This window comes from Ctenopharyngodon idella, chromosome 8 (assembly GCF_019924925.1).
Source record: "Ctenopharyngodon idella isolate HZGC_01 chromosome 8, HZGC01, whole genome shotgun sequence".
Classification (NCBI taxonomy): Eukaryota; Metazoa; Chordata; class Actinopteri; order Cypriniformes; family Xenocyprididae; genus Ctenopharyngodon; species Ctenopharyngodon idella.
Genome location: NC_067227.1, coordinates 11,440,517 through 11,463,046, shown reverse-complemented (window position 1 = coordinate 11,463,046; position 22,530 = coordinate 11,440,517). Strand labels below are relative to the sequence as shown.

Genomic DNA, 22,530 nt, shown 5'->3' with positions numbered 1-22,530 from the left:
AAAAAAATGTCTGGTTAAGCAAGTAAACCTAAGTTGATTCAGTCTAGTAAATATTCATCTTGAAATATTAAAAACAGTATTCAAGTTCTTCTTACATTTACTTTATAAAAATCTATTCTAAGTCATACTAAAAGGCCTTTGTGTACAACAGGTTTGTCAGGAAAGTTGATCATGTTTATAGAGGCCTTAGAAATTCGTGTATCACATATGATGAAGTATGCTTTATAGGGTTAAGGATGAGTGATGTTTTAATAGATAAAGAGATCAATTCAAAGACATTTTGAAGGAATTTTAATATTTTATTATAAAAAGATAACATGAGTGGAAATTCTAGGTGGCTTGTGTATAACGTTGTACAAACTATTAACAGTTTAATAAATTGAGATCTTGGACGAAGAAACCAAGCAGTTTCAAACGTGTTTGGATTATAATTAACTGGCAGTGAGTTTTTTTTTTGTGTTTGTTTTGTTTTTTATATTTACTTAATTACATTGGGCCAAAATGCAATTTCATTTTCTTCCCAGATCAGCAGCAGACACTCAAACACTGATGCTACAAGGCTGACCTGTGTAAATGTTCATTATCACTATACAGAGAGAAAAATGTCACTTTATATCATTGATCCCACTCACATTTCTAAGCACAACACCAAATATGCAAAATGTGGATTTGTAACAACAGACTCTTACTAACAGGATATTATGTTGTTTTAGGATCACGTGTCTGATCATTCAGATGCATTTAAAAATACAACACAACTAGCAAAATAAATTAAGTCTTCGTTGTATTAAAAATGTAATGTATCTGATATGTTGGTCACTAGCAATTAAAGGGATAGTTCACCCAAAAATGAAAATTCTGTCGTCATTTACTCAGCCAAACATGTATGAGTTTCTTTCTTCTGTTGAACACAAAAGAAGATATTCTGAAGAACATTGGTAACCAATAGCCATTGACTTCCATAGTAGGGGGAAAAAATACTATGGAAGTCAATGGCTACCATCTGTCTAATTACCAACATTCTTCAAAATATCTTCTTTTTAGTTCAACAGAAGAAAGAAAACTCATACATGTTTGGAAGACCATAAGAGTAAATGATGACAGAATTTTCATTTTTGAGTGAACTATCCCTTTAAGGAAAGCCAATCAGAACAGGGTTGGGATGATGAAAGGTGTGTTGTATCCAATTGGTTTCTCAGTGTTCTGTTCCGCCCACATAATGACAGATGGCGTCATAGTCGAGTGTGAACAGCTGCTCTTCGTAACGGTCCAGCTGAACCATGGCTCGACATTTCTCTCGGTCTCGCTTCAGGATGCGGCCCACCTGCATGATAGGGCATGTGTTATGATTCTACAGCAGAAATGCACATCTTCACATATGGATAGAAGTAAATGACAAATTATGACAAGAGTGAATAAAAGTGTGTGGACCACAGATGCATATCAATAAGTATAACTTATGGGCTCTGTTCCAAATTCTTGTGAGCTGCCTCGCCGTCTACTTAGGCAGCTACTTTCTACAGCATGTTAGCATGATGCTATGATGCTAATGACTCAATACTCTGGACAAAAATACATGCTACACACAAAAATTTTATTTTAATTAGGTAGAACTCATTTTAGTAGTGAAAACAACTAAAATAAAATCCATCTTCCAGTGCATTCTGGGATTGCCTCATCTGTGAAGGATAAATGCCATGCTGCCTGCCTTTGGCCCAAATGAGGTATAAGCCATGTTATTTTAGTATTATTTTTATACCATTATATTATTTATTAATATTTTGAATGAACTATTATTTTATATTTTGAGTTTATTTTAATTTCTGTTTAAGTTTTAGTTAATTTTAAGTGCTTTTCACCATTTTATTTGTTTTTTTTTTCAAATTAGCGTTTTACATTTTTTTTTTTTTTTTTTTGTAATTTTAGTACTTTAACTTGTTTTATTTTAATAACCTGCCAACATTTCTTTATATTTTAAGTTTAAGTATTTCATGTAATATTTACTTTAATGAAAATTATTTTAATAGTTTTAGTTAACAACAACATATTATGAACATTATTCTGTGTGTAACACCTTGATGAAGTTCAGAAGCGTGTCTATCAGGCCTACAATGCTGTCTAAGTAGGCGGCCTACTAGGATTCAGAACAGAGCCATTCTGTACTATACAAACAAGTGAATGTGTCATATACCTGTCCTCTGTGTTCTCCCAGAACCACCATAATGTAGTCCGAGTCATTCTTGGGTACAATGGTCTCCAGCATTTTCTGTCTAATATCTGAAACAGACGAATGAGTAAAACTTAAAACCAGTTATTAGACCAGAGCCTCACTGTTCAAATGCCTCTTATAATGGTCAAGGTGAAAGTGTGTCGTACCGTCCAGCAGCCTGCCGTCCTCTGTACGACACACACAAGTGTGGGGCGTCACGACATCCTCGACTCTCATCTAAACACACAAAACAATTTAAAAAATGAACTTAAATTTATACTAATATCTTATGGCTTCATAATATCTTAATCATGGATACTAAAAAAAAAAACAAGAACACATCCTGCGTGTTACACCCCTAAAGCACCAGTACAGACACTTCAATCTCTCTCAACACTAAAAGAAGCAGGCTCACAATACTAAGTACCTTTGAGTTGTAGTATTTGCCTCCTTTGAATGCTTTATCTATGAAACGCACACGGAGGTCCCGTTGGAGCCATGAGGGGGCTGGTGGGGAGGGACGCGACTCTTTTGCCGGGGGAGGCTTCTCTCTGGGAGGAACAGTAAGTTCAAACAGATAAATATCGATTCAATAACATACATGCAAAATGTTGTGTTCTTGCATGTCTGTCTTACCTGTCTCCACTTGATTCTCTGTGTTTCCTTTTCTTCTGATCTTTCTCTCTGTCCTTCTCCTTCTCCCTCTCCCGATCTCTATCTGTCTTTCCTCTCTCATCTTTACCGTTTAACTTTTGCTCTCGTTCCCTCTGCTGTTCCCGCTCTTTTTCTCTTTCTTTGTCCTTGTGTGCTTTACTAAGACGACCTGGAAGACAGAAAAAACAATCAATTCCAAGTTATTTTGAGTCACTTACAATGGTAGTGAATGGGGCCAATTTTTGGAGAATTTAAAAAGCAGAAATGTGAAGTGTGGAATAATTTTATTAATCTGACTGAGTTTTATTAATCTCATAGAAGCTAATCATTTTATAAAAGCACTTGTATAAATTTTTTTTTGAGCTGTAAAGCTGTTTAAATCAATTTTTATAGCCGTTTTAGAAATTTAGGGTTTGCTGCATTTTTAATGCTAAAATCATGTTAACGCGCATTGTTTATGTCTTGTGGCTATGATTTTGAAATGGTGAGTATTTTAATGTTTACGAATTGCCCTCATTCACTTCCATTGTAAGTGCCTAAGATTTTTGCTTTTTTTAAAGAAAAGAAATGACAAGTGGACACTCATAGACAATTAATTTGCTAAATATCTGGTAAATAAAACGACTAATTGTCTTTTCAAAAGCACAAAAAGCAGTATTTACAATTTTAAAATTCATTTGCATACATGAAACTAGCTTCACGTGTGCAAACCTGCCTGTGAGAATCCCAGACCACACAGCTTCTGATTACAGAAAAATAAAGACTTGCTGATGATGTTTTGGGTTTAAACGCTTGAACCCAAACAGCTTGTTTTCCCACAAGCTCAAATTGCACCTTACAAAGTCAAGCCAGTTCTTCAGTCTGTATTCTCAACTGTTCTTAAACCATTTAAAACACAACATGAAAATCAAAACTGAGCCGGTTTACTATAAGTTATAAGCACAATTTATCAGTGCACATTAAAATAATATTAACTAATAATATGAGAGCTCATTTTTACAATCCACTGAAATCATAATGAATAAAAAAATTATTTCCCACTGGACATTAACTTTCACAAGAAATCATGACAAATTCTGGACGTTAAATGTGTTGTGAATGAATATTCTTCTTTATTCATCTTTAATAGAATATTTAATGGAAAAACAGATGGGGAAGGACCAGATTTAGCAAGAATAACAAAATCATGACCAATGTTTTTTGATTTGTATGTAGAATAACTGGAAAACTCTAGCCAGAAATACTATATTCACTAATTCAAAGCAATTTGTCAGTGTTCAGTTGTACATAAACAACGGATATAGATGTAAGAGCAAACTTACTGAGGTCTTTGCTGTATTTGTCGTATTCCTTGCGGGTGACAAGTTTTAAAGAGTGCTGAATGATGGTTACTGTCTTTCCGCCGATGGCAAGTTTGACTACAACTCTGGCGTTATCTGGATCCACTCCCTCTATCTGTCAAAGAGACAGTGTGAGAGCAAGAAAAGGAGACAAAATGAGCAAAAAAATAAGGAAAACAGATCAAGAATAAATGTCACTCAGACTATTATATTAAAGTTAAAAAAAAACAACAAACAAAAAAAACAAAAAACTTTTTTTTCTTAAATCACACACAAATATATATATATATTGCAAAAAAAAAAAAAAAAAAAAAATTCTGGAAATTATTTTCTTAAAAATGTATTAATTGACAGGAGAGGGTGCTAACAACTTTTATTAACCAACAACTAAAGCTGATAACCTTAAAAAGAATTTAAAAAAAATATTAAAAGATAAATCAACTTTATATATACATATTACAGCTTTAATGTTTCTTGGTAAATATAAACAGGTCCAGATTTAGCAAACCCAAGGGCCCCCCTTTATAGTAGTCTATCTTGGTGCCACAACGTTTTCTAATACAGGAATAATTCGTATAATTTAAAAAAAGCATCTCTCCAATGTATTGTGTCTCTATATAAAATATAATAATATAATAGTCCAGGCTACAGCACAATAAAAGCATAAAAGCATCAATACCAGATATGAGGTCAAAGCAAACAGGTTTCCAGACACAGCGTTTGTAATTACCGTTGTGTGCATTTTACCTCTGCACTTCAGTTTACATGGTCAGGGCTATTCAATCTGGTTTCAGCTAGGATATAAAGGCCCTGGATATAAAATCTCATACTTTTCTTAGATCACTAATATTTCATGCTTAAGATATGCTTTGCTGGCTCACAAGAATCCTTGTAGTGCTCCATCTTACGTAATTCTAACAGCTTTTTACTGTGTCAGTACATTGGTTCTCCATTACTGTCACAGAAGTGAATCTGGTTGAAGTAAAGTCCACTCACCTTCCCGTACAGGTCTTTATGGGCTCCTGCCAGGACCTGCACACATCCTCCAGGCCCCAGAACCAGTGCCTCCTCTTCTTTCCCCTTCTCATCACCAGGTTTAGGGGGTCTCTTGGGGACGCCGGGCTCCAGGTCTCTAATGGCCGAGCGATCAGCACCCAAACCCAGTCCTTTAGGCCTCAACTGATGCTCTATAGGCTTCACATCTCTAACAGGTAAGAAAAGAAACAAAACAAGGAGCTTTAAGAACATTTTAAACAAACCACAAGCTAACACAATCTCCATCACGTGTGTGCCAGCATCCCGCCCCTCATAAAGAGCAGCCTGTGTGTTTCCATGTCCATACAAGCGGACAGATGGGCCCGTAAGCACAAAAGATTAAAAAGTGTGCGGCCAGTCTGCGCCAAAGATTCCCTCAGCCGGTCTGAAATAATTCTTCATTGCATTTGACATAAAATCATAATCTCGCATCATTAATGTCTCCAACTGGGACAATAATCCCAACACAAGGAAACATGAGCGGAAAAGACTCGCAGAGAGCCAAACATCACGTGCATTAGAAAGCGCTTATCGCACAAAACAGTGACGAAACTATAAAGATACTGCAGAGGTCAAAAAGCTATTTGAGGCATTTCAAACACATGGTCAACGTGAGATGATTTATAATGCTGGACGTATGGCTGTTAATATTTCATTATTTTAAAGAGGATAAACTGTGACAGCTTTAAAAACAAAAATAACCACAAGTGTAGATGAATAGTCATGAACAAAAATGAATCTTTAAAGTGAGACCTAGAGACCTACAGATCATAAAAAAAATTATATTAAAAAAACAAAAAACAAAAAAAAAACATACATATATGGGTCAATGACGTGACGCCTACATTTTCTGTCCGATTGCATTTTTTTCAGTTAAAATTTGGTTTAAATGCATAAAAAGATACCATAGTAGTACCTCTCCAGTGCATGTAACTTTAAATTAACTTTTCAAAATATCACGTGGTGCGACCGTCCGGCCATAACTTCTGTTTTGGAAATGTCTTTGAAATTACTCTAAATTTATTCAAATTCATTTTCTGCACTATTAGGCATGATTTCCAACACGTTTTGTAATCCTGTACAAAATGGCAAAGCATTTGTATTTATATTTCCATCTTCATATACAAACAAATGTTGTCCGATGATGTCCATTTTGTGAAATATCATGTGGTGCGACCTTTAAAAAACTACCACTTTGGGACTTTCATGTTGAAATCCATTCAAAGACAGGAAGTCGCATCATATACCAATTTGCGAAGGACCCATGGAAGCAGCGAGTAGGTTTGTAACTCTGTCTTAAACTGGGGGAAAAATAACCTTTTTAACGGCTGGTATGTAGTTACCACATTTGGATATCATGTGGTATGACCTCAAAAAACAAGCTAGCTTGTTTTGTTTAGGTGGCCAATTCTGTGCCTGTAAATTTTGACTGAATTTGAAAATATCATGTGGTGCCACCTAATATCATGTGGTGCGACCACTGCAGAGTGTTTTCCATGATAGATATATGTCCTAGATTGGCAGTTTTTGTGCTTTTATATTCAACTGAAGGTTTATATACATAAAGTACTTTATTTTAGTATCATTTGAATTTTTTTTTTTATGCAATTTAGGTCATTTTATAAAAATATTTCAAACAGTTTATGTTTGTATTGTACATTATGAGAAAAATGAAGAAAAAAAAAAAAAATCATGTAATTTCAGTTTGGTAATTATGCATTTATTAAAACCGCTGACCATAGGCAGCGTGTTAATTCTGACCCTGCAGCAAGAAAGAGTTACACCTTGCTAGGAAAAGAGTGAAATGTTATTCCAATTTAAAATATCTGTTTTCTGTGTGAATATATAGTAAACTGTGATCAAAGCTGAATTTTCAGCATCATTACTCCAGTCTTCAATGTCACATGATCCTTCAGAAATCATTCTAATATGCTGCTCAATAAACATTTATGATTATTATATATATATTATTTGTCAGGACTCTTTGATGAATAGAAAGTTCAAAAGAACAGCATTTATTTAAAATAGAATCTTTAGTAAAATTATAAATGTCTTTACTGTCACTTTTGATCAATTTAGTCCTAATGTGTCCTTGATGAATTAAAATATTAATTAAAAAAAAAAAAAGTTTATAAAATGTTTGTTTGTGAAATTAATAAAATCTGGTTTAAATCTTTTTTTTTTGTTGTATAAAATTGATTGTTTATTGATCTCTTTAAATAGATTTTTAATGATATTTAAGGTCTTTGTGTCATTTGGAGCGACCACACATCATGTGGTGGGACCAATAATAGCAATAACTATTAAATAAATGTTAAGGAAATGAATTAATTTTAAGATAAATCACAGTCGTACCACAGGACATTTAAGGCTATGGCCAATTCATCTAGATAAAAAACAAAAAAACAAACAAACAAACAAAAAAAAAAAAAACACTAAAATCACTTAATTTAAAATTTAAATTTAAATTTATGTGTACACAACATTCTTAATGTTTGAACAATTGCAATAGATATTATTTTTTGTATTGGCCTCTCGAAAATCCTTAAATGTCATTGACCCATATACATACAGTATATTTTATATAAAAGGGGTCTACGTATCAATTAGGGATGAATGAGTAACCCATCACTTAGGCTATAATTAATAATTAAAGATAATAAATAATAAAAATGTTATTAAATCAAAAATAAGAATGTGTAGAATTTTCAACTTTAAAACATCTGATTTTTAATATTGTGATGGCTATGATGGTATATTACACTGTACTTTTGAATATAAGCTTTTCAAGAACATCTGACAAGTTTTTAAATATTAGGAGAAGATCCACCAACATATTCTTTTTGTCAAAATTTTGTCAAAAGGATATTTTATTAGATTGCCCTAGGTTTAACTTAACTTTTTTTTTATTCAGTTAACACTTTAAGAAAATAAATTTAACAAAGTTAATCCAAATATATTTAAGCAAAAATAGATTTAGTTTTACCATACACTTTTCTCAACATAAAAATAGTCACAGAAGCTGTCATGGAAATTAAAAATCAAACAAACAAACAAAAACATATCAATATGCTGAGAATCAAGGGCACTTTAAAAAATAAATAAATGAAAAAATTAAAATGTTCAACACATAGGCTACATTCTGTCAGTCAAAGTCTGATTATTTGAGTATCTAACTGGAATCTGATCTTAAAATTATTGACCGTTCACAGATCTGATATGTGTGTCCCATGGCTCTCTTTCATTTTCCAGAATATCTGCATTGGTTTCTATGGCAATGATGTTGGTGTTGGTAGGTATACACCAAAAACAACAACCGCAACATGGAGGGCTTTGCAATACAGATGTTGTCTTATTTACAATATGACAATGTGTAGCTGCCGTGCTGGACTGAAATGGATTTCCAGAAAGGCGATTTAAATAGTATTTCAAACCACATATGAAAGTATCTCAAAACGGATTTGTAAAAATCACATTTCATGTGATTTTTTGCTGTTCACACTTGATAAATCTGATCAGATTTCAATCGGATCAAAAATTGGAATGGACTGACAATCTGAACGAGGCTATAGTGGCACACTAGAGTCGTGGCGCTCATGTTGGATTAACAGGTTACATTTTTCAGATCCCTCCCCACTCTTTGAAAAGAAAAAAAAAAAAAGAAAAAAAAGAGGTTCTTACTGTTTAAATGTGCGTCCAATTCCCTCTCCCTGCTTCCAGCCCATTCCCTTCAGCATGGCCAACCCATAAGCCTCCACAGGAACAAGTTCATAGTCTGCTTCTGTGGACTGAATCAGATCAATATTCAATACACATCTCAAACATCTCCACAGAGAAATCAAGCAAAAGCTTACACGCGCAGACTTACAAAGCAACCAAAAACACATTCAGACACAAAACACTAATTAGAAACACACACCTCAACCTACAGAGAAGCTGATAATTAGATGAAATAGTACAGCTTCTTTTTACGTAGTGGAATAAACAAGCGCTTTGACAGGCAGAGTAGAATTCACTCATAATGACTGAGCTGTGTTAAAGCCTAATCAAGCTGTAGCTGGCGCTCTCACAACAATCTACAAGTGATGGACCTGCACTGCAGGAGAAAATGACACTGGAGGTGTGTGTAAGACAGAGAGAGAGGGTTTATGCAGAGTAAGCTGTTTGGATGCAGCAGGAGAGTTCTTCATCACTCATTTCATTAGGACACGCCCTTATCCTATACATACACACACACACACACACAAACAAACAATGTAAATGTAACAAGAGCACTGCATGTACAATGACCTTGAACTGCCCTGTGCTGACACCACATTTGGCACCATTACTGGACAACAGCTCGACCAGCCGAGCTGCAGAACATACACTGATAGAACACTAATGAGTTTTAATAAAAACACACTTCACAAATCAGCAGCTACAATTGCATTAGAAACCCTCAGCATGTTAAAACACACTGATGTGGCCCAGATTTATATCTATACAAAACTGATAACAGCTATATACAGCGAGTACAAAGTGGTGCAACACCAATAGCCATTTCTCTTTTAAACAGACAGCATACTAACATGGGATTTTTATTGAGGTCCATTTTTTGTTTTAAATGATTAATGAGGCAGAATTTATGAAACAATTTTCTATTTTTCCATTTACGTCTGGATGAAAATCAAAATTGATTCGGTTTACTTTTCTAATATATCCATTAGGACTGTCAAATAAAAATTCAAAACATTTCGAATACTCGCCGAATTTAACTTCAAAAATAGCATATCCGAATTTTAGGTGTGCGTCAGGCAGCCTTATCAGTGGCACACGAGATGAGTGACGGTGATATAAAAGTTGTTGCGTTTTAATGTTTTTGTTTGCCTATACAGTTTAACCCACTAGATTCAGCACTGCTGCGTTGTTCATTTAAAACATTGCAGAAATAGAGAATGTGGAGAAGATCTTGGTTAAGTCAAAACCATTCACACAGAATGCATTTTCTGCGCTGCTTTTCCATTGTTTTCTATCTATGTAGACATGTACTAGACGGACATATTTGACCTTTGCACTTGCGTCTCGCAAAAAAGAGACGCATGTTTAGAAAGCCAAGTAAAGTTAAAACAAATTCAACTTTTAAAAACGTCTCAAGACTTTGTTTTTTTTTTGTTTTTTCCCCATTCTACTGCAAAAATGTACTCTGTGTGATCGGCACGTTGGCTCTTTGAGAGACTTCTTTCAAATTCATTAAAAAAAATCTTATTCTTCTTATGAAACAACTTTTGGCTATTAGCCATAGCTAAATCGCTAATAGCATTAGCCATTGTTTTGGCTAAGCCATTGTGTCTAGCTAAGCCATTGCCATTTTGTTTAGCTAGACAAACTGTACCAAAATCCAGAAGGAGAAAACCAAATACTACAAACAATTTTCAATTCTTGAACCATTAATGTTTAGAATTTCTCAACTCGCAGTATTCACAGAACTTTAAATCTGTATGACTGTGACTCACACTAATGCTACAGTCATGTCCTTGTATAGAGTCCACTAGACTTGAGTGCACACTACAGTCTCGTTCTGTAGAATAACCTCACAGTCATTCTGGATCTATAAGGACAGATTCATCCTACTTTACAAGATTTTTCCATTTAATTCAATAGCATTTGCTATGATGAATTTGACACTAAAAAACGTATCCTATGTGCAGGATTCTCAGGAGGAGACAAAGTATTTGCAAAAGCCTTTAAGTGTTTAAAAATTTAAAGGGATAGTTCACCCAAAAATGAACATTCTGTCATCATTTACTCACCCTTAAGTTGTTCCAAACCTGTATGAATTTCTTTCTTCTGCTGAACACAAAGATGATATTCTGAAGAATATGGGAAACCAAACAGTTGTTGCTGCTGTTTACTGGCCTATCAACTGTTTGGTTTCCCATATTCTTCAAAATATCTTCTTTTGTTCAGAAACAACTTGAGGGTGAGTAAATGATGACAGAATTTTCATTTTTGGGTGAACTATCCCTTTTAATAATTTAATAATCTGAAAGCTTTAAAGGGGCTCAACTTTGGCTAAAACAGGGATGCCGAACCTTCCATTCATTTTTTAAATTTATTATTATTTATTTATTTTTTTGTATCCATCATGGACTTACCGACTCTGGTCGCAAATCCACGTTGACTTTGTCACCATCCTCAAAGCCCTCAGGAGCTTGATTCTGCATGAGAAGAGGAATGGAAAGGTTTGGATCCGACTGTGGTCCGTTCTTCCATCTCTCCTGGTGTTTTTGAGACTCTGTAGTAGATGACATTCAAACAGAACTACATTAATACATTATTGTTCATTTAGTAAATGCTTTCTTGTTAAAAAAAAAAAAGTGACTTGCTGTATTTTTAGTACAATAACTGAAGGAGTTCAGCCTACAACCTTTGACTTACCATCCCAGATCTATAACCACTAAGCCACATTATTGCCACACCAATTGAGTTTTAAGAATTATTAATGAAGCATATAATGTCAAGCATTACATCAATGAAAAACTACTGCATATGGAAGCACATGGATTCCTCCATTAGCCCTTGTCAAAAAGCAGTTGGATACTTTAGCATACTTATATAAAAAAAAAAAGATATGTATTATGAAAATAATGTTTTCACACTAAAGTGTGAACAGAATGCAATGTTTTTGGACATATGATCGCATGTTATTTGCAATTAAATGAAAATGTATTGTAGTTTAAATTTTTATTAAATGCAAATAGTTGAACTTAAGAGCATTTTGACACACTTAAGTAGGACTTTAGTATATCTTTATATGTAATTTCAAAATTACTTATTTTGTATTTGAAATATGTTTTAAGTGTACTGATGAATGTACTGACAAGCCTTTATAGTAAATTAAAATATTCTTTGTCATTTCTATTGAAACTTGTATGTTGTGTATTTAAAGTATTTGTAATTACACATTTGTAATAATTATTGCAATTTAGTACATTTAAAATATATTACCTTTTAAATGTAATATCAAATAATACACTAAAGATAAAATTATAATAATGTACTTTTTATGTGCTTTAGTATGTTAGTCCACACATAAAAAATAAAGTACTTCTTTATAACATGACAAAATAGTATGAAAACAATTATTTAAAAGTGAAGTTAAGTGTATTAAGAAACAGTCATGAAAGTGCAAGTACTTTTTTGTTTTTCATTTAAGATTTGAGGTACAATAGTACACATCAATAGAGTTAAGCACAATTCTTTTTCACAAGTGAAATGTTGTGTTTTAAAATCTAGTTAGCGACCTGGACAGCCTTTTAGTGCATCATAGGCAACTTTTTGTAGTACATTGACATTTTTCAAACACTAAATTATTACAATATTCATGTACAATGGTACTGACTGACGTTGTATTCCAGCCTAAATGTCATGAATCATGTAAGTTTATAGTTATGTTATATTTGTGGGTGCCCCAAAATGTTTCCTTGTTAGGCATCTTACTAGGTTTCAAAACACATCCAAAATCAACAGAACGAATAATAGAGCAACACACCTTCGATGAGTTCTTTGACGGCTTGAGACTCCACCGTGTCCTGCACCTCCTGGGGCGGATCTTTGGTCTTGTCCTCGCTGCTCTTGTCCCCTCGCTCAGCATCCTGCCGGTACCAGCGGTTCTTGTGGATCAACGGGATAACCAGCTCCTTCGGTTTCTCCACCGGTTTGGTTCTGTAGAAGCAGCAGACATACACAAGTTGAAGCACACGATGAGATATAAACAATCCACATTATACTGCTTTCAAATTAGACTATTGCTAACCTAGCTAACGTTAGCCTTCAACTCACCCTTTTAGTTCTTTCCCTTCGACTTCAACTAAATAATCTCGCTCTTCCGCTTTCCCTGGTTTGGCCCTGCTCAATGTTTTACTAAAACCGAAAGATATTGGAGCAGATTTTTTGCCTCCATCATCCTGGCTAATATTAATCTTCAGTGATTGACGCTCCTGATGCGGCTCCGGCGACGCCATGTTTGTTGTGGTTTGTAGTCGCTGGTAAATGTAGTTTTATTGTGCCAACATCTCTATACCTGAAAGATTCAAAAGACTACAATTTCCATAATGCAACACACTACTAACGACTGTATCACTTCTTTTTAATGTTTTAAATATATTTGAGAGAAACTTTAGAGTCTAACATTGGTAACGCATAAATAACTGTTCTATTTTGTTACTAATATAGTATTATTATTAGTAATAGTTCTACCTGGTTCAACTCATCTTGCATTGACCCCTAATTTAGGGGGATTTGGGGGTAAATTAGCAGTGAAAATATAAAGCTACACATATTTTTAGTAAAAATGTATTATTATGTTACTAAAACTTGTAGTTTTTTGCTCCTAAATATGAATAAATGTTGTAATTCAAAATAATATACAGGAGTTATGCAAGAAAAAGCATAAAAAGCAAAACAAATGTCTAAATTTAATCTAATTGTTTATATTTTGCCCACAAAGTCTGGCCAAAGGTTTGTAAAAAGTTTCATAAAAGGTGTATCAGTGATTAATAAAAGGGTATCAAAACCAGGGATAAACTAGTTTTGGGATAAAACCAGGGCTAAACCAGCCTAAGATTGTTGCTGGTCTTTGCCGGTTTAGCCTGATAAAGGCTGTGCCCGAAGTCCATCTGAAACCAGTAAACAGGCCAATATCAATCTTAGAGAACAGCAAACCATCTGGTTTAAGCTTTTATTTATTTATTTAGCAGGGAGAGTGTGGTCAAATTTAGGCTAAATGCACTTCCACATAGTTTCCCAACTCACTTATCCTCTTAATCCTCACACTTCACCTGTCCGCATTCTCTCCCTTGACCTGATATGCTTTTAACAAAACCGGCAAACTACCTGGTTCGTTTACACAAGGGGCGGTTCTTCCCCTTATATCTTTCCCTCCCCTCAGCGCCTCCAATATCGCTTCTTACTCTTATTACAGTGTTATTTCTTTATTGCCTGCGCCTGGGAATATCGAAGCGTGCGCTAGATGCGATCTGGACCGGTGACACGCATCGCTTCCCGCAGCATGCCTTCACGGACATCCGTGACACTGTCCTCCAGTTCATAATCGATACTGTCGCCGTGTTCTGCTTATTGAGCGCTGCGAGAAGCCAGACTCAGCATAACCGCTGCAATGTGACCGATCAGCGCATTTATTCAGAAAGTCAAAACAATTACGCGGATTAAAACGCCTCGGGACACACGATGAGGATAACGATAACTATGAAGGTAAGATTTGGGCTATGCCATTGTTTCTAAGTGGACGTGTTGCTGTGTGAAACTGAAAATCACTCATGGTGCTGCTAATGCCAAGAAAATTCAAAAAAGCTATTCAGTTTGTTTGGGACATAAGTTATCATTGGCCCAAAAGCCACAATCCAATGACAGTGTCTGTTGTTTTGGAGTGTCTACAACCAAGTGCAAACGTGCTGTCCGATCCGATGTGCGTTTTTTTTCACCCTGTGGTTTTTTTCCTCGCAGATCATCACTGGTCCCGTTCCCAGCTGAACACACACTGTCCACATACGCTTCTGGCGCGCGCATCTCATCTGCGTGCAGATAGTGTTCTCTGTAGAAAACAGCCATTTAGAACTCGTCTAAAGTTACAAATCTCGCAGCATCCTTCCGAATAATTAACATTTTGGAATTATTTTAAGAATTTGACCGCTGGGGTCAAATCTAGTTTTTTATCAATGTATATAGACGCGTTTAAACGGATGATATTTGAACGGCTAAATTGTTTGAAAAGAATGTGTGTGTGTCAGCGGCAGTGCAGGTGAGTGTTTTCTGCTAAATATCCGTGTTGTCGAAATGTTTGGACTGTAAATGTGGGTGTGGGAGAGACTCTAGACAGAAAGATGCCTTGAGTTTGTGGTTGTCAACAGCTTATGCTACATAGTAGGTAGTTCTGATTCATTTTAACTTCATTTAAACTCTATCTATCTATCTATCTATCTATCTATCTAGGCTTATTTTTAAATTTCAGGCTGTCAAGTCAATTCAGTTTCACCTTGACAAATGTTCCTTTTTTTAGTTTTTTAGTTTTATTTACTTTATCTCTAAACAATTTTATGTTCTTTTTTGAAGTCTATAAAATTACAAATATAACAGTTATTTGTACAAATTTGTTCTTTGTTAAATGTTGATATATGATCAAACCTAATATACAATTTATTTCTTTTAAATAATAAAAAATATTATAAATTAATTTTTCATATTAAAGACAATTTAGCATTAGCATACACATTACATTAATCATACACATTAATTTTGTGATTAATTTGTGATAAAAGTGAATATATATATATATATATATATATATATAATGTATGATATGATATGTATAATAAACTATAAACTGTATACTTAAAAAATATCTGTTTTAATTATATAATTAGCTATATGTTAATATAATGATATATGTGACCCTGGACCCAGTCATAAGTCGCACAAGTATATTTGTAGCAATAGCCAACAATACATTGCATGGGTCAAAATTATAGATTTTTCTTTTATGCCAAAAATCATTAGGATATTAAATAAAGATCATGTTCCATGAAGATATTTTGTAAATTTCCTACCATAAATGTATCAAAAATGTATTTTTGTGAGTGGATATGCATTGCTAAGGACTTAATTTGGTCAACTTTAAAGGCGATTTTCTCAAAATTTTGCACCCTCAGATTCCAGATTTTCAAATAGCTGTATCTCGGCCAAATATTGTCCACATCAATGGAAAGCTTATTTATTCAGCTTTCAGGTGATTTATAAATCTCAATTTTGAAAAATTGACCGTTATGACTGATTTTGTGGTCCATGGTCACATATGTGTGTGTGCATGTGCGTGTGCGATATTTGAATTTATATGTAATTTATTTGTTAGTGTAGCCTTTTTATTAGACCTTCATATGCACATTAAAATGAATTCAGATATTCACAGATTTCCAGATATGAATTTATTTAGCTTGTTTATTTGTCTATTTTTTCACGCAAATGGCAAATTTATCGTTGATTCTGTAAATTAGTTTGTGGTTTTCTCACATGGATGTGATGCAAACTGTTTTGCATGTCATCAACTCGATGCTCGTCTGCATTTCATCAGGTTTGAATGACTGTTGAAAGCATGCATGTGTGAATATGTTTATACAACTTTAAATCACAGTCATTTATGTTGCTGGTGTATGTGTTTAAGTAACAGGCAGAGAGATGCTGGAGTTCTTGCGGTGTGTGTTTGGGTGTGTCTGTCCTCATCTGGTTCTGAAATAATGAATGTTGTGACCCAGACTTCACAACAGTGCATTGCTGTAGGCTCAGGGAGCAGTCAAGGTTATCCTACAGTTATGAATCATTCATTAAAATGAGAAAGAGACAGGAGGAAGAGAGAGATGTCTGAAGAAAGCAACAATTGCAATATTCCCTATCCCGAATCCCTGAGAAACACTCAGTTCACACTCCAGGCTGTGTGTGTGTGAACATATGGTCGTGTGTGTACTAACTCTAGCCTCCCCCTTACCTTCTCAATTTCAGCTAAATTATCAGTCCAACTTGGGCCAATTACTTATAATCATCTTATTGAAGCTGTCTGAATGTTGCTTCGTTTGAGTTCATCTGATAGCTGAGTGTCTACTAATGAGATGATTCTGATCCTCCGCGCGGTGCATGTATTGTGTGCAGTTGTTAATTGTGTGATTATATGCACAGTCCACACCTCACTTCATGCATATTCAAGGTGATGTGTTGAAGGCGTGGATGAAGGAGAGAGATGTGTGTGGATGCTGCAGTTTACCCTTGCTGTGTAGGACAGCAGTGCAAGACAATTCTGCTTCTTTGACTCATTGTTTGCATTACAAGGCCATGACAATCTGCTAATCTGTGTCATCTCATTCAGTCTCAGATGTGTAATGGAATATCAGTCGTATTGTTTGAGAAATTTTGAAGGTCGTTTGCAAAAGAATTGATGTCACACTAGAAACTTAGTTAATCCAAAAATGACATTTACGTCATCAGTTTTTAACCCTCATGTTGTTTGACTTTCTTGTTTTCATGAAATAGAGATAATTTGAAGAGTTTTAATGGTGCTTTTTTTCATACATCAAAAGCATGCAGTGACCATGGGCTGTTAAAATTGGCATTATATTTATTAGTTATTAGGGATTTTTTTAAAACAAAACACAGTTAAATGAAAGTCATGTAGTGTGACCAAAATAAAAAAATAAAAAATAAAAAGGTATATTATATTATTGAGAGGACCCATGCAGACCCTCATAAATGTATGTCAAGGTCAGTAAAGTCTCTTAAATACTATCATTTCAACTTTTTATGACAGGATTAGTGAAATGTCATGTGGTGCAACTCTTGTCTCGAATGAAGTCTAATGAAGTCTTGGCATTTGTATAAAAAATACTTTTACCCTGAGAAATTTATTTTATAATTAAAAATATATATAATTAAATAAAATTGATACAATTAATAAATATTAATTGTATCAATTTTATTTAATTAAATATATTTTTCATTTTAAAATACATGTGAAAATTCACATGTATTCAAGGTATTTGTATTTTACTTTTTACTTGGTTTTTACACCGCATGACAATTTAAATTGAAATTTTTCTTGAAAAGTATACACTTAAAAGCCAATATGAAGCCCACATGAATACAAACATTTTAACTAGAACTGTAAAAATTTTTTTTTTTTTTCATTTTCTTTAACATCTTATTTATTGACCCAAATGTCATTAGTCCATAAAGACCTTTTGTATTCCTCAAAAAATATGGCTTGAAATGACATGAAGGAGCCATTAATATTTCCTTTCGTACTCTTTCACACATACTGTTACGTCTGTTCTGTGTTTCAGGGTATGTTTACATGAGAACGATGCACTAAAACCGGAAACATTTTTCCTTTCCATTTTTCACATACAGACGACAACGTTGTCAAAACAATCCCTGTTCACACGGATCTGTGGAAACGACTAAAAAAGCTGTATTACGCTACCAGACCAGTAGTTGGCGCGTACGCACGACGCAAAGCGGAGTGCCTGCAACCCCTTCAACTGTGACTTATTCACGATACAGCACTAGCTTCAACTACCTTATTGCTTTTAGAAAACGGTTACCACACAATACAAATATTAAAGCCAAAAATATGTATCAGTGCATCTTTCATGAAGTAAACTTTCACTAAAAGCCTTCCTTCCGCCGGAAAAAATAGTCCCTGACCATGAACAGCAACAGAAGTTACATTATTACGCCATTAGATGGCAGCAATGACTGTCTTTATGAGTGTGTCAGTCAGTAGTGAAGACTTTTACATTGAAAAGACTGAATTGTTGTGAACACGGAACAAGACGCAATTCACAAATGCTTTGACTAGCGCTGTCAGTCACGGGAAAACCCCTTAACTGTTAAAAGGACAAGATAATACATCGGACATTTAAACAGATTTTTTATTATGAACATAGGACTGACCTGAAGGAAAATGCTAAATCTGAATGAATAAACTCGCTCACTCAATCTCTTTCACACAATACTCTTCTAAATAATACAGTAAGCTTCAATGAACAATATCGATTGAGAACAAACAGTTTACGTTGCTAAGAGTGGTTGCTAAGGGTGTTGTGTAGTGATACACAGAACCGTTGGGTGAAGCGGTCATAGCCGTGTTTTATCGAGAATAAAACGCAGCTATTGACCAATCAGAATCAGGGACATGAACTAACCGTTTTATAATAGTTATGTAAATAAGCGCTAAATAAACATCTTTGGCCGTTGCACCATCTCGCAGCTTTTTCAGTGTGTTGCGCTCAAGACCTTTACTTATTCATTCATCAGTGCTGCGGCTCTGCAGTTGGATACTATTATGCATGTCTTGTGTTTTTAAGAGCAAAAACGTTTGATCAACCCCTTACACCTGTCACTCAGAAGTCAAAAAATTTTGTTAAAGTTAACAGAAAGTGAAACTAAAGCGCTTCTCATGTGGGCAAATGAAGACAATGGCACTGCGTTTAAAGATCATTTTCGATGATGGACATTACAGAATTTACCAGTATTTTGGTGCTGATATGTGAATGGTCTCTTAACGGTTAAAAGCCAGAACACAGTTGCTTGTGTTAACAGCATATTTGAGTATTTTCTGGTAAGTCATTCTGGTAATTTACTGGGATTACTGTGTGAAAGGTGCTAATGATGGCAAAATATTCATTTTTGAGCACACTGTCCCTTTAAGCATACAAAGTAAGGGACTAAGGGCAAAAGTATAGTAGAACTATCACAACACACCAATCAATGAACCAAACTGTTTGAACACTTAAATCTTAACATGGGTCAGTGAAGTGTTGCACAGTTGAGATTGTATTGTTCTTTATCTTCCCACTATTTAACCCAAGAGTCAATACCTGGACCACAGTTCCTCTCGCTTCATTATCCAGACCAAATGGACCTTGACATGTCTGTTGCTTGGAACAACACAAATATAAATCTGAATGGTGATGGATCGGTCCCCGTTATATGGATATTGATAGCAGGTACGGAATAAGCTTGTCGCTGTAAAATTGTTACAAGAGAACCACACACAGCCTTGAGCTGTAGGCTGCACTGAGGCGGTGAGAGGGAGGGCTACAGGATCAATATCAAGTGAACAGGAGAAGAAGGAGGGATGGAAGACATGGTTGAGGAGGGAGAAAGAGAGGAGCAAGGGATTGAAGAAAGGATGAGGAGGCGGGGCAAAAGAGGAGAAAAAGAAGGCTGGTGGGGAGAGAGAACGCAGAAGGGAGCGATGGAGGGTCACCTTCAGCGATGGCATCTGATTCAGCACAATCTTTCCCACTCGGGTTACTGCACTGTGACCTAACCGAGCATGCTGGGACTCTCTGAGGCCAAGCCTCTCTTCCTGTTTCATTCTCTGTCTCTTTCTATCCCTCTCCTTTGACCTTTCATCTATACAAACTAAATCTTCTCTCATCCTTCCTATTTTTGCCCTTATAGTACCTACTACACACAACTCAGGATTTATGATTTGTGATGGTTTTACTTTATCCAATATCATGTCATTGTCATCATAGAGCTTTAGAGTCTTTTGTCATATCACGATATACCAAGATAATTTTTCGTGTTTGGGTCATTTTTCATCTCCCTTATATTATGTCAACATCTTTGGTCTTTCTCTCGCTCTATCTTTATAGACAATCACCACACCTCCGCAAGCGTTTCGCTCCGTCATACTTTTGTTTTGGGTCTTTGCACATCATGCAGAGACAATTATGTCTTATCTCTCACAATAAAAGACTTGACAAAGAAAAAAATACAATTAAAAGCTTTCAGGCATGTTGTTTCGCATTGTCACTTTTGATCTATGACTGAATCTCTGAAGTACTTTGCTGTAAATTTCCATCCATTTTTTTGGGACGGAGCACATTCTTTGTTTTTCCACCTAAATACTTTACTTGACAATATACACTTTCATTAAAAAATTTAGGGTCAGTAAGATATGTAAAATATGTATATGTTTAAGATATATGTATATGATATATATACACACATATCTTATATATATCCATAATTTAATGTTACAAAAAATCTATTTAAAATAAAAGCTGTTCTTTTGAACTTTATATTCATCAATCCTATAAAAAAGGATCACAGTTTCTATAAAAATATTAAGCAGCACAACTGTTTTCAACATTGATAATAATAATAAATGTTTCTTGAGCAGCAAATCAGCATCTTAGAATGATTTCTAAAGGATCATGTGACACTGAAGACTGGAGTAATGATGCTGAAAATTCAGCTTTGACATTACTGGAATAATACAGTTTTGAAATATATTAACATAGGAAACAATTATTTCTGTAATAATATTTTGTAATATAACTTTTGAACAGTAGTGTACATGATTTTATGCAGCCGTATTAAATTTATAGCAGCACATTTATTTCCTACCCTGATTGTATTGAGCTTCATGGGTATTAAGTCTAACATGGGGGTGTGTGTGTGTGTGTGTGTGCGTGTCCGTAGGCTGTGTTTGGGAATGTTTGCTGTGTGTTTTTCAGCCCACTCACATTTAATCTTTTATTTTTAAATCTGTCACGGCTGTCCGTGTGTGTCGGCTACACTAGTGGCCCAGATTTGGGCAGGATTGAGCATCATGGAGTTTAATGCACCCCGTGTCTGAGGGTGTGGGAGAGTGATTAGATGCGAGATGTGTTACTATCCAGACATTCATCAGGCTATAGGCTGTGTGGATGCTCAGGTTCATTTGGAGGTCGTTTGTAATTTAAGATGCATGGGCTGGCTGGCCTCCAGCAAGTCTCTCCATGGAGGGTGATGTAAGATTAGGGTCAGAGCAGTCAAACACAGGTTAGGACAGTGAAGGGGTGACATAACTGCTCAAATGCAGGTTATTAAAAATATTAGACTATGCCAAAGCCTAAATTATTATTCATAGTAATGCATTAGCCTGTTGTGTACAATGTATTTTGATGTGAAGTGAAATTGTTTTGATAAGAAAAAAATTCTAAGTAATCCATTCAGAAATCTAAATACTTCTTGAATGTAACTGTAATCTGATTACAAGTAATTTTAACTGTAACTGAATACAGGTATTTAGGGCTGGGCGATATGGCAAAAAAATAAAATCTCGATTTTTTTCAGAACAATTTCGATTTCGATTTTTTTTTTTTTTACTCTTTAACTAGTCAACTTAATAACTACAATATGATTTAAGTAACATTCTCTTTGTTAACAATCTTGTTAAAAAAAGTTCCATTCCAAGTGCAGCACACATGAAGTGATCAACATGGTGTAAATGTAAAACAATTTGTTAAATATCTTTGCAGAAATATGCCTGAAATATGAAGACAAATGTTGTACAAACTTATCTTAAACACATCCTATATACTCAGAAATAATATCAAATAAGAAAATGCTAAATATTTCTTAGCCAAAAAGTAATAGCAATAAATGACACCAGTAATAGGCTATTATTAACAGCAAATGCTTTGTAAAAACAGAAAACAACAGCAGCTTTCAGCCTGTCACCATCATGCGAACATGAAATATCAAACAGGTTTTTGCATTCCATTGCGCTATTTGTCCTAATGTTTTCATGTTTAGGTGTTGCACTTGTGTCTCGCGTCTTTTGCAGCGTCTCGCCCATGAAACAGCATTCTAAAAACACAGCGGTCAAGTTAAAAAAAAAGCTCAACTCACGTTTAATAACTTTGCTTTTTTTCTCATTCCACTGCCTGCGTCCATTTTTATAACGCA

At 34.8% G+C, this 22,530-nt stretch overlaps 2 protein-coding genes across 6 annotated transcripts in view; one reads left to right on the top strand and one right to left on the bottom strand.

The window, feature by feature from the left end:
* Nucleotides 1–278: 278 nt before the first annotated feature.
* On the bottom strand, nt 279–13,268 carry LOC127517127 (G-patch domain and KOW motifs-containing protein-like). Its single transcript, XM_051902352.1, has 11 exons — nt 13,063–13,268; nt 12,773–12,945; nt 11,376–11,515; nt 8,920–9,026; nt 5,200–5,407; nt 4,186–4,318; nt 2,846–3,032; nt 2,637–2,760; nt 2,377–2,446; nt 2,192–2,277; nt 279–1,324 (listed from the first exon to the last, which is right to left on the bottom strand). The coding sequence occupies exons 1-11, from the start codon at nt 13,242–13,244 to the stop codon at nt 1,196–1,198; spliced, it is 1,539 nt and encodes a 512-aa protein (XP_051758312.1). The 5' UTR covers nt 13,245–13,268; the 3' UTR covers nt 279–1,195.
* An 881-nt stretch (nt 13,269–14,149) lies between these two features.
* LOC127517122 (membrane-associated guanylate kinase, WW and PDZ domain-containing protein 2-like) overlaps nt 14,150–22,530 on the top strand; it is a 105,425-nt gene continuing 97,044 nt past the window's right edge. For 2 of the 5 annotated variants that reach the window (XM_051902341.1, XM_051902342.1), the window contains exon 1: nt 14,719–15,040. In XM_051902341.1, coding sequence (XP_051758301.1) covers nt 14,958–15,040 — 83 coding nt within the window. In that variant the 5' untranslated portion in view covers nt 14,719–14,957. Of the gene's footprint in view, nt 14,494–14,718; nt 15,041–22,530 lie in introns of those variants that run through there. The other 3 variants (XM_051902340.1, XM_051902339.1, XM_051902338.1) reach the window with 3 other exon arrangements.

Coding starts and splice junctions, on each gene's coding strand:
- LOC127517127 (XM_051902352.1), bottom strand. CDS start 13,244: ATGGCGTCGCCGGAGCCGCATCAGGAGCGTCAATCACTGAAGATTAAT. Junction 4,319..5,199: donor ATAAAGACCTGTACGGGAAG/GTGAGTGGACTT, acceptor TCTCTTTGACAG/ATAGAGGGAGTGGATCCAGA. Junction 3,033..4,185: donor CAAATACAGCAAAGACCTCA/GTAAGTTTGCTC, acceptor TCTGTCTTCCAG/GTCGTCTTAGTAAAGCACAC.